General features: G+C 39.3%; 1 protein-coding gene across 2 annotated transcripts; it reads right to left on the minus strand.

Moving 5' to 3' along the window:
* Positions 1-6978: 6978 nt before the first annotated feature.
* Positions 6979-16585, minus strand: LOC111873466 (CRAL-TRIO domain-containing protein C3H8.02). 2 transcript variants are annotated; one of them, XM_023868222.2, is made up of 5 exons: positions 16388-16585; positions 15938-16104; positions 15643-15858; positions 10462-10673; positions 6979-7157 (listed from the first exon to the last, which is right to left on the minus strand). In XM_023868222.2, the coding sequence occupies exons 2-5, from the start codon at positions 16097-16099 to the stop codon at positions 7145-7147; spliced, it is 603 nt and encodes a 200-aa protein (XP_023723990.1). In that variant the 5' UTR covers positions 16100-16104; positions 16388-16585; the 3' UTR covers positions 6979-7144. The 2 variants fall into 2 exon arrangements, with proteins under 2 accessions (XP_023723990.1, XP_023723982.1); XM_023868214.2 differs by lacking the exon at positions 6979-7157 and adding an exon at positions 8943-9791 and having other exon boundaries at positions 16388-16576.
* Positions 16586-16627: the final 42 nt, after the last annotated feature.

The raw sequence follows: 16627 nt of genomic DNA on the forward strand, positions 1-16627 counted from the left end.
AGACTGAGTCGACCCCAGGGCCACAGTGCAGCTGGAAGGATCAGGAAGATTGAAAAAATCCAACACAATGGGACTCGAACCCGCGACCTTCAGTCTGTAGAATAGCCTCAACCAACCATGCTACGGCGTGCCCCTACTATTTGTTATTTCACTGTGAATAGCATCTCGCCGATTAATTATATAATTTTCTAGCTCTGTGTGGGCTTTACATTGTGTAAAATTCAGTCTAATATTGTTCGTCAATTCGATATGTTTTATGTGAAACATAGGCCTAATGTAAGAACCGGACTCTAAAATGAAAATTTTGCTTAAAGCTCATTTCATCGACTCGAATTATATTCACCAGCATATCAGTCCCAGCTCAACATTATAACCCGACGATAATATAATGTTAATAAATAAGAAAAAATTGACATCAAAATACGCAAAGGATTGAATAAAATTTCAATTTCAAATCGAGGAGAAATCATGCAGTATGTTGTGAAGCATCGACCAATTTCCAGGCAACGTCCGCAACGCAAACGGCGCTGTATTTCCTTCGTGCCCGCACATCTATCGTTGTTATGCAACGCGCACAGCTTGCTAGCGCGGAGACACGTCAGCAGTGAGTACCGATGACGTGGCATGTGTAGATGTGGCAACACCGTTGCCGCATAACAGCCAGAGCGCAGGTTACGACACGCTGGCGCGATGACGTAACAGCACAGTAGTACGGAGCGGTCACGTAACTTTTTTTTACTGCGACGCAGCTATATAAGGGAGCAGACTTCGAGCTGAAGCAGTAAGAGGCAGAGTAGTGCAGGAGTACGCTGTATGAAGTGCGGGCTTAGAGAAGTGTGGCAAAACTAAAGTAGATCGGAGACGTCTTAACAAGAGATGGCGTTTGAGGACTGTCACACGTCAATGCGGGGACAGAGGGAGGAGAAAGTGGCGTGGACAAGAAAAATCAAGGTAGGAAGTGCTCATCAGGCAGAAATTCCTGAATGTCTTTGTAAATACGATAATGCTCGATAATGCTCCAGACAAATTTAGGGGAGCTCCCTCAAATTTACCATTTCCGCCACTTCCAAATTCTTATGTACTAACTTAATGAACGGGGTCAGAATCCCGACAAGGGTAAGATTTTCTCTTCTCTGGAATGGATACCGTGTGGAAACGGGGAGTAGCAGCCTCATTTTGATATTTTCCTCAATTTACCTGGAAAGACTGAGGAATACCACGAAATACACCAAATTCCTTGCTGCTTCTATAGAAGAAATACTTAAAAATAATTTATGGTATTTTTATTTGGTCGTCAACATAAGAATAAAATAAACCACGGCGCGTAAGGCTGACAACCTCACTACCATCTGCGAGCCTATTGTCTAGACAAAATGTGGGAGCCTCGACGTCTACAACCCTATGGGCCTTCAAGGCCTGTTACACTGATAATTTTACCTTTCTTTGCTTTTCAATAGAATTGCTTACAATTGTTTCTTTTAATAACTGCTACATTTTCGGTCCACCTTCTGGATCATCTTTAGGCAATTTCATAAAATATATCTCCCGATTTTGAACTATTCTAACACGGTTCCTTATCAGTGTCCATCATCACAATCATGTTATATATGTAGTTGTAATAATCTCTATTTTAAAGATTTTAAAAAGTAATATAAATTGTTTTAAAATATTAAGAAATGTTTAAATTCTTAGACCTATGATGTAAAATTCTGTGTTATATATTTTTTTAATATTTGCTCCGTTTTGCAGGCGGTGTCTTAAAACCAATGTAAAGAGTCCTATTGGTTTGTTTTTATTGTTGTGTTGACGGCAATATAAGAATACCACAAATTACGATACACAACAGGATAAAACAGAAAATATATTAATTAAGAATACTCCCAGTTTAGATGATGCGTTTAGAAGGAGAAACATGAACGCCTATAAATTAGATGTAGTGTTTCAGATTCTCACAGGATTTGTTATGAATAGTTTTAACTTCTGGGATATAACGCCATGTAGTCAATTGAAAGTCAACCGATGTTTCGGAGAAATATACCGCTTCTACCTTCAGGTTCGAAGAATAAGCTAAGCAAGTGAAGCAGTGCTCTGATTGCTACCCGCTTCACGCTGCTTTCTTGCTTAGCACATTCTTCGAACCTTAAAATGGAGGCTACAAATTTCTCCGAAACGTCGGTTGAATTTCAATGAACTACAAGGCGTTATATCCCAGAACTGTTTATAAACTCCATGTAAACAAACACTCTGACATTTTAATATTTTTAATCAGAATTTTCTCTTTGGCTGCCTGTGTGGTAAATTACTGCTGGTCCTCGCAGGCAGAATTATTCTTGTTTTCGACACCCAGATGACCCTTGACCCATATTTCCCTGTCTCATGACTCTGACCACTGATTGGTTAGAATCGTCTACTAACTCCTCAGAATTTTCGTTTTTCGGATGAACGTTTTATGCTGATGGAATCTGGAACAGTTCTGTTGCTTTCATTTAGACCTTAAGGCAAGCGCTGCAGGCAGAGGAGCTTAGAGCAGTAATCCTTGGAGAACATGAATAGCAGAGAGAAACTAGCCTCGGTGTCTTAGTACTGCTCTAATTAGAACAATGTAGCTTCCCCTCTACTACCCAGTATACATCTACATAAGCCCTAAAACTAATTCTGTCGCATAGTCCACGGTAAAGGATGTCCTGACAGCAGTGACCACGAAGAATGCTGTCTTCTGGGATATCATGTCGTGTACACATTTCGGAGGAACGTACGGCCTCCATCCTCGGGGTCGAAGTGTAAACCAAGCAAACAGCAAGTTAAGTGTCCATTGCTTGCTTAATCGGGCTTTTCTTTACTTTGATGTTCTACCAGACTATACGGCGTCACGTCCAAAATTATAGTATTCTTCACAGCATTCTTTGATTTCGCCCCAACGTCTATTTGTCGAATGAATCGCTCTACATGCGGGGGATAGGAGTAATTAATGACGGTTTTCATTTTGGCAGCTCTAAGAAAGACTTTAATCGTTGTTTTGAGGGGAGGCTTCTGGGAAGAATGGAGGGCGCCGAGTTTTACTCCAGCTACAGTAGATCTTCGCTGGACCGCTGACTGCTGCCTCGCCAGTAAAGGTCAAAGTCCCTTTAGTCGGTCTTTGCGCTTGCTCCTTTTATTTATTGGTGTGAGGCGGTTCGTTTAGGAAGGTAGAAGATCTGGTACTAGGTGCCAGTAAGCACAGAGTAGTGGTCCATACAATTATAGATGGTGTCTCCTGGGTAAGGGTTGATTCGAGATAAGTGGATTTGCTCAGCTTTCGGCAGGCAGGAGATCTTATCCCGGGTCTAAACTGACCTTGCACCGGTGGGGCAGAAAACACATGAGAAATTATTCATTTCAAATTATCACTTTCATCTGACTGACCGCTTTCCGGCCAGGAAGGTCGGAACTGCCGTTGCAATTAGAAAAGTCACCCCTTCACAACCATGTAGACCTACTCTCCTTTGTTTCAACAGAAGACGCATGGGTCCGTATACCTACTGGTAATAGTGAAATAATGCTTGCAGGACATGCCTGGAGTAATGGGGACATCTCCGATCTCTTAAAGTTTAGACATTAATGCGTATTGGCAGATGATCTGAATGCTAAACATACATTTTGGGACAATGTAGTTCCAAACCCTGCAGACGAGCAATTATTGGCCTTATTTGACATGAATGAATTCTAAATTTCAGGCCACGGTGTCCCATTCATTACTTCCCTATTCCCTACGACAAATGATGACCTGCTGGACATTGTGCTTCATCAGAATATCGGAGTGTAAGCTGTCATTGTTTCTGATGTCCTGGACTCGGACAATCTATCAACATTATTCCGGTTATTGGTTCATGTCAAAACTAGGAATCTTTCGGAAGATCGGAACTGACAATTATAAAAGAGACACTAAAGAATAACGGGTACCAACAACTACCCACAAATTTCCAACACCAAAATGAAGTCCCCATAATTTCTACACAAACACGGCTAAATACACAAAAATTATAAAACAAAATGGGCCACCTTCACATAATTTGGACCAGAAATTAGAACCGTCACTAATTTATTTCGGAACACAGACCTTAAAGTTGCCTACAAGACGACTAATACAATCAAACGCCATTTGAAATGTAAAGGAATTCCAGGAAATATATACAACCCTAGCGGTATATACCAGCTACAATGCGGTGAATGCCCATTCAAATATATCGGACAGACAGGACTAATAAACAACATTGTAAATTCGCAGAACACATTTTGGAAATTGGACATATATTTGACATGATGGACCAGGCCATCAAAGTATTACATATAGAAAGGAAGAGACCCAAACTCATTACATTAGAAAGATATCATACGAGGTCTACAGATGAACGATATATTTACAGATATACATAACCTCATATTCGATATTATAGTAAAAATATACATACCAAATAATCCCATCTATTCCCCCATCTCTTCAACCACTCACAGTATCCTCCAGCCAACCTCATACCAGTCGGATCTACACAAACATATGCACATGTGCAGATACCCCAGAAACAAGTAATCTAAATGGAACCGCTATAACACAGCGACTGCATGAACACAGGGAGCAGCCCGTACACATATCATCATTAGAAAATCTAATATACATAAGTAAATATACCAAATAATCTAATAACGAGTTTAATAACATCACACTCACAGGTTTCGTCTTATAATAATTAAAATACACTTACAAATCACTCCACATAAACAACCTGTTGGGAGACATACAGAATAACGAGCATAAGCTCCACAAGACTTCAGTAAGGTCAAGTCCACACGATCTAACTTATGTGAGAAGGTCCCAATACGCAGGCGCCCCACACTACAGTCGCTTCTATCGCCAGAAAATCACGTCAACACGTAGCGGTAACAAAGTTTTAAAGAGATTCATTGCAAAATATTTAATTTTCATTTTAGTGCTATTTTAATTTTTATGCTTTAACCTTTAGTGTTTAATTTTTAAATTTTACTATCTAAGTATTTTAGCGTAGTAAGTAGCGTAGTTTGTTGAGGCACTATGCTACAAGCCAGAAGGTCTCGGGTTCAAGTCCCGATGAGGTCATTAGATTTTTTTCAATTGACCTAATCCTTCCGGCCGCACTATGGCCCTGGAGTCGACTTAGCCTCTAACAGAAATGAGTACCAGAAATTAATTAAATAATTTTCCTGGGGAGTAAAGAGCGGCCGGCATGTAAGGCTGACAACCTTACCGCCATCTTTGAGCAGATTGTCTAGATAATGTGGGACTCTCAACGTCTCACAACCCTATGGGCCTTCACGGCCTGTTACAGGGATAGCTTTATTTTTTTTACTGAGCATTTTAAATTATAACTAAAGTTTTATAAACTTACCTATCTACTCGTACATTAACAACATTCTGCAGTGGTGTACAGATATTAAAGACATCCTGATAACATTATATCTAAGTAATATTCTCCCTGTGTAAGACAACCCTCATTTCTGAGTCCACTCTCTATACAGAATGTCCCAGGTTGAAAGGTCAATATTCTGGGAGGCCATAGTATTGGTCCTTCTAAGCAAAAAAAAATGTATAAATATATGTCCTTTTTCTGAATGGTTTCCGAGATAAAGTTATTTCATTATACAGTTCTGAAATGGTTTATAAGAAAGAGAAATCACTCACTGTTCCTAATACCAGCACGTATTGTTCGAGTGATAAAGTTGGTACAGTTCACCTAGTATAATAGTACATTTCCGAAAATTCCACTGTCAACATCAATGCACTCTGCAACTCGTGCGAGGACATGGCATGTTGCTCATCTGTACAGTGTACAGTGTGGTGTACGGTGAAATAGCTCTAGCTTGTAAACCTTTCACAACAGAATACATGTATATACTCAAGTGCCAAAAGTCATGGGATAGCAGTATGTAAATTTATTTTTAAGTGGCACTACTGTCCCTCGACGGCTTGGGAATGCCCAGAGCAGTATCTGTTGTGAGGTGTTCTCTCATGAGTCAGGTTGAACACCAGCCAGTCTGCTCACGGCAAGCCGACGTGAATTATCGGAGTTTGAACGGGGAATTATAGTGGGTGCCAGGTCGATGAGACATTCCATTTCCGAAGTTGTGCAGTCATTCAACATTCCTTGATCCATGGTGTCACATGTGTACCAGGAATACCTTGTGGAAGGCATTTCCACCCACCGTGGACAGCGCAGTGGCCGACCACAGGTGCCTAATGATCGTGACCAGCCGCATCTAGCTAGAATTGTCCGTGTAACAGACAAGCAACACTGGCTGAAATCACATCCACATTCAATGCAGGAGGTACCAGACGCATATCCAGCAGGTCAGTGGAGCGTTCTTTAGCTTCCATGGGATATGGGAGCAAAAGACCGACCAGAGTGCCTCTGTTAACACGACACCGGACACAGCGCCTCACCTGGGATTGTGATGTCGCTAATTGGACCCTGGAGGATTGGCAACATGTGGCATGGTCCGATGAGTCACAGTACCAGTTGTTTCGGGCGGATGGCAGGGTTCGGGTGTGGCGCAGACCCCAGTTGACAACAAGGCACCCTGCAGGCTAGTGGTGGTTCCATACTGGTGTGGGGTGTGTTCACGTGGCATGATTTGGGTCCACTCGTCCACCTAAACACGTCATTGACCAGTGACCACTACGTTACACTGCTTGGTGACCATTTGCAGCCCTTCATGGACTTCATGTACCCTCATGAGGGGATATTCCAGCAGGACAATGCACCATGGCATCTGGCCGAAGTTGTCCAGAATTGGTTTGAGGAGCATTCTGAAGAGTTCCAATGAATGGTGTGGCCACCACGTTCGCCTGACATGAACCCAGTCGAGCATTTATGGGACATGGTGGAGAGGTCCATTCGCACCCAAAATCCTGCACCTACAAATACCAGGGAGCTGTGGGTGACTATCCAGATGGCATGGCTCAACATCTCTCCAGGGGTATTCCGTCCACTTGTGGAATCGATGCCACGTCGAGTTGCTGCACTTCGCCGGGCTAGAGAGTGTCCTACATGATACTAGGTACCTATCTCATGACTTTTGGGAATGACAATATAAGGCCATGCACATACCCTGCTGCAGAGATGCCACCAACATTCTACACAGCGTCCCTGCAGAAAAAACGTAAGAGATCGTTGAGGCTCAGTTCTTCATAAAAACAACCCACAGGTACATAGATGGGAAATATGAACATGGGGAACTTGTAATACATACTGCTTTAATTGTTACAATTGCATTCTACACGGTAAAACATACGTAAAGAACAAAGTAGTCTGCCTCATTGTATCACAACTGTTACATAAAAAAAGCAAGTAAAATGATATCACTGTTTTGTACTAATTCATACAGCAAAAATCAATTTCAAAATATAAATGCAAATATAGGTATACATATTATCTATGCATTACAAAACTAACAAGAATTTAAGTATTAACTTCTACTTGATTCCAAACACTGCTTCCATACATCTGTATTTTTTGTAAACTATACCAGTATAGTTTTGACAACACATTAATATGAAACATTTAAATTAATAGTTACACAGTCCATTTATATACTGAACAAGACAGAAAGTGGTCCACAAAAATACACTTTATACGGATATATATATGTCTTCAGTACATTTCCTTCTTTCAAGGCATTGTCAACAGCAAGAATAAGATCAGTTTTATATAAAGGCCATTTCAGAAAATCATCTAAAGAGAAATATGAATAATGTTAATACTTTTCAATTACAGTCTCTTTTATTTTGAAGTGGCATTGACAAACTGTAATGTAATCTGGCAGCATTATAACCCAGTCATTCTATAAGCACAAAATCCATGAAGTGTTTCAAAAGTACATATCAGAAAGTTCCCAGATTGTTATTGTTGTAAGGTCACATTTCCGCAAGCCTATTGCATCACTCTGCCACGTAACACCATGTACTGTTTTTACACGAGTCCTTTTTTGACTTCGTGCTTTGTTCTGTCTGAAATGGATGGCAAAATTGAGTAACGTGTCTGCATAAAGTTTTGTGTGAAGCTCAGTAAATCCACTACCAAAACCCTTGAAATGCTTCGTGAGGCTTTTGGAGAACATTCTTTAAGCCAGACAGTGGTTTTTGAATGGCATTTATGTTTCAAGGCCCATCAAGTGTCAGTTGAAGATGAGAAACATTCAGGGGAACCAAGCACCAGCAAAACAACAGAAAATGTTGAAAAAATTCAAGAACTCATCCACAAAGACCATCCCTGAACAGGGATCAGTTATGGAGTTTGCCTGGAGATCTTAACAGAAAATTTGAACATGTGCCTCACTGCTTCTTCATTACAACAGCGCACCTGCCCACACTTCCCCGAAACCCCAGAGTTTGGAACTAACAACATGGTTATCATTCCCCATTTTTCTTTTTTAATTCGCTTAGTGGGGGGTGGAGTCCAACTGGGTCCACTCAGCCACTGATTGGCCTATTGTAGCCTGCCCTGGGTGATTATGATGATGGAGAATTTGGTGGAATGAAGATTGGCAGGGGAAACCGAAGTACTCGGAGAAAACCCGCCCCAACGCCACTTTGTCCACCACAAATCCCACTTGACCAGACCCAGGATCAAACTCAGGCTGCTGCGGTGGGAAGCCAGTGACTAACTGCCTGAGCTATGGTGCAGCCTTTATCATTCCCCATCCTCCATACCAGATGGACTTAGGCCCTTGTGATTTTGCTTTGTATCCCAAATTGAAAATGAAACTGAATGGATGACATTTTGAAAGTGTCTCGACATCAAAAGGGAATTTAAGGATTTAGGAAAATGATTTAAACGTGGAAAAAAATATGGGATTGCTGTATATGTCCCCAAGGAGACTATTCTGAAGAAGACGGCAACCAAAATTGAGTAAGTTAAGCCAGCATTTTTTTGCTCAGTCCGGGAACCTCAATATAGCACCTCTAATAATTTTCATATGTTTTATGAGTATTTTATTCTTAGAACATAAAAAGTTTCCATGATCAATTCAAATCTGTTGTAAGAAAACATCTAATTATCCACTTTGTTATTCTCTAAAGCTGGGGCTGCACTTAGTTAAAAAGAGTACCACTTCTGTCATAGCTAACATACGCCTGCCAATTATTCTGGGAAGTTCTTGAGTAGCTGTGCAATTGGCAGCTTCTCAAGAAGGGCTCAGTTCCATGAGTGAGTGAGATAACAGTTAAATAAAGCAACTATACACAATTTCTTTCTGATAGACATTTAAATTTCTAACTTTCAATATATGTGCAAATATGTATGTACATATCCTTTATTTTATATGGACTATAAATCAAGTGTACTGTCATATCATGTCCATTCTTGATTAAAACAGAATCAACAACTTAAACGATGCATCCATTAACATGAGATATGTAGGACCAGACATACAACAGTGACCCTTTTTCAGTGCAGAGTCACATGAATAACATTCAAAAATCAATTTTCATTGTTGTTTGAAGAATACAGAAGATATTAAGTACTGACTCAAATTTGATCAAGCATTTCCAGTAAGAGTGGTGTCATGATCAATAGCACCTTTCAAAGTCCAACAGATGCACTGAACAAATTTATACCTCATGCACATTTGCAATCCAACATAAAAAAAAAAAGATGAGCCATCATATGAATACAAATTGGTGATTCTAAATGTCATCTGGTAAAATGTCAGGTATAAGATACTTGCACAGTTCTTCTTCACTATTAACAAACACAACTTTACTCGATGTATTCTCATCCAGCCTATTTAAGAGAAGAAAACATTACAGAATTAACTCTCATAATAATTCACTACTAAATGCCAACTCCAATAATTTTAAGCCTGTGATGGGATATCTCAGTCAGTGAAGCAAGTGGCTATGGCCTGTATGAAGGGGAACAGATTCCTGATTCCTGTTAAATGGAAAGATTTTAAGTGCATCTTAAACCCTGCAGAACCTACTAAGTTTGCTTAGTCTATCTGTACGCATGAAACAATTCAGAAACTGCTAAATGGATTTTCATGAAATTTCTTATTGGGGAATTTTACTTAAATCTGTCCTGTTCCAATTTTTGTTGACTGGAACAAAACAGAGGACACTTCACATGAAGAGACACATGCATCTGTGTGTATTGTGAACATGACTCCTTACATACTTGTATTTATTCAAGCAAAAAATGTTCTGAATAAAAGCTGTAGAGAAAAATAAAACATATTTTACATCCAATACATTTTTTCTGAAATCCTTGCAGTTTTGAGGATAATTAAACAAAACATTTTCAAAATTGTATGATTGACAATTCAAATTACTGAAATACATTTTATGGCTGACCTAACTTTTCCACCTATTCAAACTTCCTATAACAATATAAATTAGTCAAAATTCATATATTTCTATAATGCTTCCAACACATAATTGTAAATCATACATACCATCCTTTGATAATACCCCAACAACCTGAAAACAATGCAGGAGCATTCAGTATAAGGCATATGCCAAGTCGTTCTGGATAGTGTCGACTCAACAACCAGATTAAATTCTTGATCATCTGGTAGTCCATACAGCTCAATCCAAATTCCTTCAAGTCAAACACTATGCATAAGTTGTCCACAACCTCTTCAAAACATTTCTTACACGCTTCTTCCTGTGTTACAGAAACATATGTCAATAAGATATTGATTGCAAGAAGAATGCTGAGTAGTTAAAACTATTTAAAGCATATGTACCACCAGTGTTAACCCTTTAATGCCTGAGGAGAGCAAAGTTGTATTTTCTCCTGGCCTTCCAGCCAGCACAGTAATGCCTGGATATGAGTTCTGATGGGACTCATGACCATATTTTAATTCTATATTACTGGCATTTACAGTTTAAGAAGTGGGGCCTCCCGTTTGATAAGAAGAGGGGTCAGGGGTCTGTCACAAAAAGTCAGAGCCACTTCTGCTTCACCGTAACACATCACAAAACATAATATTCATTACACCACCAATTTACGTGATATTTAAAAATTCAATTTGTATCTCACAGAAAGCACTACACCACCATCAATAAAAATGCTATCATTTAATGCTTCATAGGGAAGCAAAGCAGATGGTACATGTAGTAAAAGGTATCGTTGTCCCCGTGATTAATTTATTAAGCACCACTCAATAAAGGTGTATGGGAGAGCAGAGGTATAGCTCCACCATTCTTAACCTCAGCACTAGATGGAAGTGAGGGGTCAGCTTCATGCCCTGGCCATTTTACTCTGCAGAAAGAGCCCAGTACTCACTGGATAGGAGGCTGGGTGGGTTCTAGAGCTCATCTGGACACCAGAGTAGAGAAAAATCCACTGCTCATGCCAGGAATTGAACCCTGGCTGCCCAGCCTGTAGCCCATCATTAAACCACCTGAACTATCCCTGCTCTGGTACATACAGTAACCACTGGACTTTAAAGGGTTAACACAAAAGAACTCAGCATATTGCCCACAGAGTGTTTTTCATGTGATCCTCACAATAAACAGTCATTGTTTCCCTGCATTAAACAAACTGGTCTTTGTGAAAGAGAGAGTGTTTTTGCTGTGAGACGAGGAAGTGTAACTTAAAATATAAATTAGAAGATATTTATGCTTTATAGAATTCAGTCAACAGGAAAGAGGCATTTTATGTGTATTAGTAACGTAAGTATCACCAAACAGTGTACACACAATGTAAAAAATGCTGTTTCTTTGGTGGATACAGTTGTGGTCTGCATGTTTCATAAAGAACAAACAACTATACTTTTGATGAATAGTGTCTTGTGGAATGTACCAATATTACTGATGCTACTGACTGACATCCCTGAAAATAGTACTCTTCATAGCTACTGCCGTGAGAAACGCAAATCCAACATAACTATACATTTTTCAGATTCAGTATCAAGCAAATTCATGATTAATGGATCATGAACAATCACAGTTATATAACAATATGCTCCAAGTCTGTGTGCAAAATGAAAGAGTTTTAATCAGACGAAAACGGATGAGATATACAGATGTGCTGATCCAAATAAACCAATCAGATCTGAATGTCTGTTCCACAGACCCAGACTTTGATCTCAATCCAGAGATCTCCACTGATCTCTGTCACCATCATTCCTACTGCTCTCAGATCCCTTCACTGACTTCCGCAGTCTGAACTGAGCAACCGTACAATTTATATTACTAAACACCGATTAACAGGTGGGGGTGGCAGCAGCAGCATCAGTAGTAGTAAAGGTAAAGTTGTCCCTGTGCTTAACAAATTAAGCACTACGCCATGAAGGCATATGGGGGAGTGGATGTGTTGTAGTAGTAGGAGTAGTAGCAGCAGCAGCAGCACCAGAAGTAGGAGCAAATTTAGTATTGTTTATCTACGATTATCATCATTAACATGTCAGTTACCCTTACATCATTTATGGAATGACTTTATCTATGGTTGCCACATTGTATCTAACACAAGGATCCTATTGTGCATTTCAAATCTGAAGTGATGTTCAAGAAAAAAAAAATATATGTATTTTCAGAATATGAAAGAAGTTAGCCCATCATCTTGAATTTAGAGTCATTATCACTGTATTCCATATGAAATGCATTTATTTTCAGTCATCAAATATAACCTGTCATAACTATATACTGGGAGGTTATTTGAGAACCTGCCCAATACGCTTCAGCTGGTCCTCCAGAAGGGACACAACTACTCATGCCAAATAACATCTGTTTACACCTCTGTTGCAGTCAACAGGTGAATGGCCTGTTCACATCCCAATTTAATATTAACACCAATAAATCTCTGAGCAGATACAACCATGATTCCGAGATCCTCCTACCATATTCAATCAATGATGTTACTTCTTGTATTAAAATGCCACATGAAAGTGATACACTGAAACAAGTGTCCTGGTATTATACCCTTGCAGATTTAAGATAACATTCTGGCATAAATTTCTGGGTGTAAAGAAAAAGTAAAGCTATCCCTGTACCAGGCCATGAAAGCCCATAGGGTTGTGAGATGTTGAGGGTCCCACACTATCTATACAACTGGCTCAAAGATGGCGGTAAGGTTGTCTGCCTTACGCGCCAGCTGCACTTTACTCCCCAGGAAAATTATTTTATTAATTCCTGGTACTCATTTCTGTTAGAGGCTCAGTAAATCCCAGGGCCTAGTGCGGTTGGAAGGATTAGGTCAACTGAAAAAAATCCAATTACCTCATCAGGACTTGAACCCATGACCTTCTGGCTTGTAGCATAGCCCTTCAACCAACTGGGTGTTACATTTTCAAATTAAAAAAAAAACTATTCATACAATTGCAAACATACTTAGATGGTGAAAGCTGTTACTGGACAAAAGACCTGAACCAAAATGCCAATGCTCACTGAATAGAAACTGGCTGATATCCATGCTAGGCCTGAACATTTCTCTTGACAATTTCATAGACACCCTGCACAGGAGAAAAGTTTGAAGCCTGCTGCTTCCAAAGAGATACTTCCATACATGAATGTGAACATCTTACACAGGTGCAAGGAATGAGCATGTAACAACTGGGACCACTTCTATCATCTGATCTGATCATCTGGAAGGGTTTTGTTTGTGATCCTACTTATCTCAGGCCAGTATACACCAGACAATGGATAATGGCAATGCAGCAATGCATCTGACATGTATTCAGGACATATCATGATGAGATTTAAACACTTGACAGATTGCCTTAACTGAGTTTTCAGGAGATATCAAGATGGGATTTAAGCACTTGAGAGTTTATCTTAACTGAGATTCATCAGTCCATTCTGGAAATGCTGTAGTTACTTCCTTCCATGTTCCAAATATATTCATTACTCATAATCATTCTACACACTGAACAACTTTACTAAACAAATACTGCACATTTCAGCCCGTTCTGTATATACTCATACATCAAGCTTTCCAACAATTTTAATTTAACTCATGGTACAGTTCGCTTGCGGACTAAGGGTCATGGAGTTCATTTTTGTTTTGATTTTACTATAACAAATATACAGTTAATGGAAAGTAACCTGAACTGTCACTGAATTCTGATATACTAATTAAACACAAAATTATGTTCAAATATGAGAACAATAGTACCGCCTCTGTGGTCTAGCGGTCAGCGTTCCTGGCTACAAATCCAGAGGTTTGGGTTCGATTCCCAGCATTACCAGATTTTCTGAGAAGTAGTAGGTCTGGAATGGGGTCCACTCAGCCTTGTGATGATAACTGAGGAGCTAGTTCAATGAAATAGCAGCTCCGATCTAGAAAAACGAAATTAACAGCCGTGGGGATTTGTTGCGCTGATGTGACACACTCTATCCGCAAAAGTTGGCACTAAAACTTCACCGACAACAAGCAGAGGTTGCTCGGTCAGTATAGTTCACTTGCAGACTAAAATCAGGGAGTCTGTTTTTGTTGTTTGTTTTATGAGAGCAATAACATTTGCTTTCAATGTGTTAATACATATGGACTAAACTGTGTAATATTGGCCGAACATCATGCATCAAAAAAGTGTAAACAAGTGGCCAGTGTACTGTAAAGATAATTGTACCAAACACTGTATAACTTCCACAGTTGATAACAGAATGTAGAGTATATGTAAAAAGGGTTTGGCTTCAAGTCAACATATGGTCTTGAACATAATAACTGAAAGCAAGTCCATGAAACCTGTAGTGTTGGGTGTATTTCATTCTGAAATCATATTCATAGAAACTCTAAAAAGACCCAATATTCTTGACAGGCTAACAGTTGCTCAGCTAGTGAACAAATTCCCTAACCTCCACGGAACCCAAAAATGCATTATAATATCCAGAGCATCCCGACATAGGACTATATCCTGAGCAAGAGAATCCTATGCACACCCTTACACCCTATTTCTGTAACATCCATTTTAATATTACCCTCCAATTCATTTTTAGACAAACCAAGTGGTTACCACCCTCCAGGTTCTGGACCAAAACTGTGTAAGGTTCCTGAACAAAAATTGTGTAGCCATTTATCTCTCACTAGCATAGTTGGTTGGGGCACTATGCTACAAGATGGAAGGTCGCGGGATTGAATCCCGATGAGGTAGATTTTTTTCAATTTACCTAATCCTTCCAGCCACATTATGGCTCTAGGGTTGATTCAATCTCTAACAGAAATGAGTACCAGGAATATTCTTGGGGGTAAAGGGCAGCCAGCACGTAAGTCTAACAACCTTACCACCATCTATGAGCCTCCACGGCCTGTTACCAGGATAGCTTTACTTTACTTACTTTATGTATGTTACATGCTCTACTGGTCTTATTTTCCTCCATTTGATCAGCCTAATATTTCATAACATTACAAATGTGGATAAGGTGCAGCACATTCAATAGCACTAATTTAGCTTCCAAAATTCTACTTTCAGATCATATTTGATTTTGTTTTGCTAGGTTAGTTAAGGTGCTTTTGATTACATAACATCAGGGGGGCCCATACCATAATCTGAACTTTAACTGAAAATCACTTCAAGATCTCCAGTAAACTCCTAAACAGGAATCATACAACGAGTATTCCAAGTACTACCTTATCATTTACACATTAATATAACAGTTTATTATTCTGTAGATATTCCATATGCTCAACTTACAAGGCAGTAGACTATGAACTTTGTTAGGTCATTAATATCCCTGTCATTAGCATTATGGTTTTTGGCTGGAATGTAGATAACAGGTCTTCCCACCATGTCTCGATGCCTCAAAACCCTAGCTTTATTGGCTTCCATATGTTTCTTAACAATAGGATTGTCTTGAGTTAGAGATGCCACATCATATTCATTTCTCCATTTGTTCGTTTTCAGTATTGCCTTAAAAAAAACATTACTTATTAATTTCAAGTTGTATACACAAACAGTCATAATTAAAATTTACACATTAAAGAAATACCTGAAATGCAGCATCAGCTGTCTTAAATGCCCTCAGGTATCTTTTAAGAGACAGTTCATTATGATACTGGTTAGGATCAGCATCAGCTATGAGTTTCATTCGGTCCTTCAGGTCCTTAAAATCAGTTTCACTTAAGGGGTTTGGTGGTGTCTGATCAGACATTGTGACTGTGAACATGAATGAAAATATTTTTATTCTTCAATAAAGGCTAAATTGGGGTACACTATGAAAACGACACCATACAACACAAAATACAGAATGTGGATTCTATAAACAATTATACACCATTTCACGTAAACAAGCGGAGAAAAAATGTGTGTTCACAAGTTTACGACTTCACGTAAAACTACTTGCGATATTCAAATTGTAAATGCATATGTCACATTCTTTGCATTCGAAAAGTAACATTAAGCACAAATAAACAGCTCTCATTTCAGCAGTTCATCTTACCCAAAAGTGTTCTTGTGTACTTGTAAATCGTATTTTAATTCATATACTGCACATTTTGCTTATCGGTCTTCCAAACATATGACCACTAACTATGCCGAACACATATTGCGCTATAAGCCATGTTTGATTGTTATCTTTGGTGGTATCTGCCTACTCTGGTGTGAGGGCGGTAAGGGTGGGAAGCGAAATATTTTGAAACTTTTTTTCGTGCTGCACGTCACTTATCTATCAAAGAGATTT

Source organism: Cryptotermes secundus, unplaced genomic scaffold (assembly GCF_002891405.2).
Source record: "Cryptotermes secundus unplaced genomic scaffold, Csec_1.0 scaffold2067, whole genome shotgun sequence".
Classification (NCBI taxonomy): Eukaryota; Metazoa; Arthropoda; class Insecta; order Blattodea; family Kalotermitidae; genus Cryptotermes; species Cryptotermes secundus.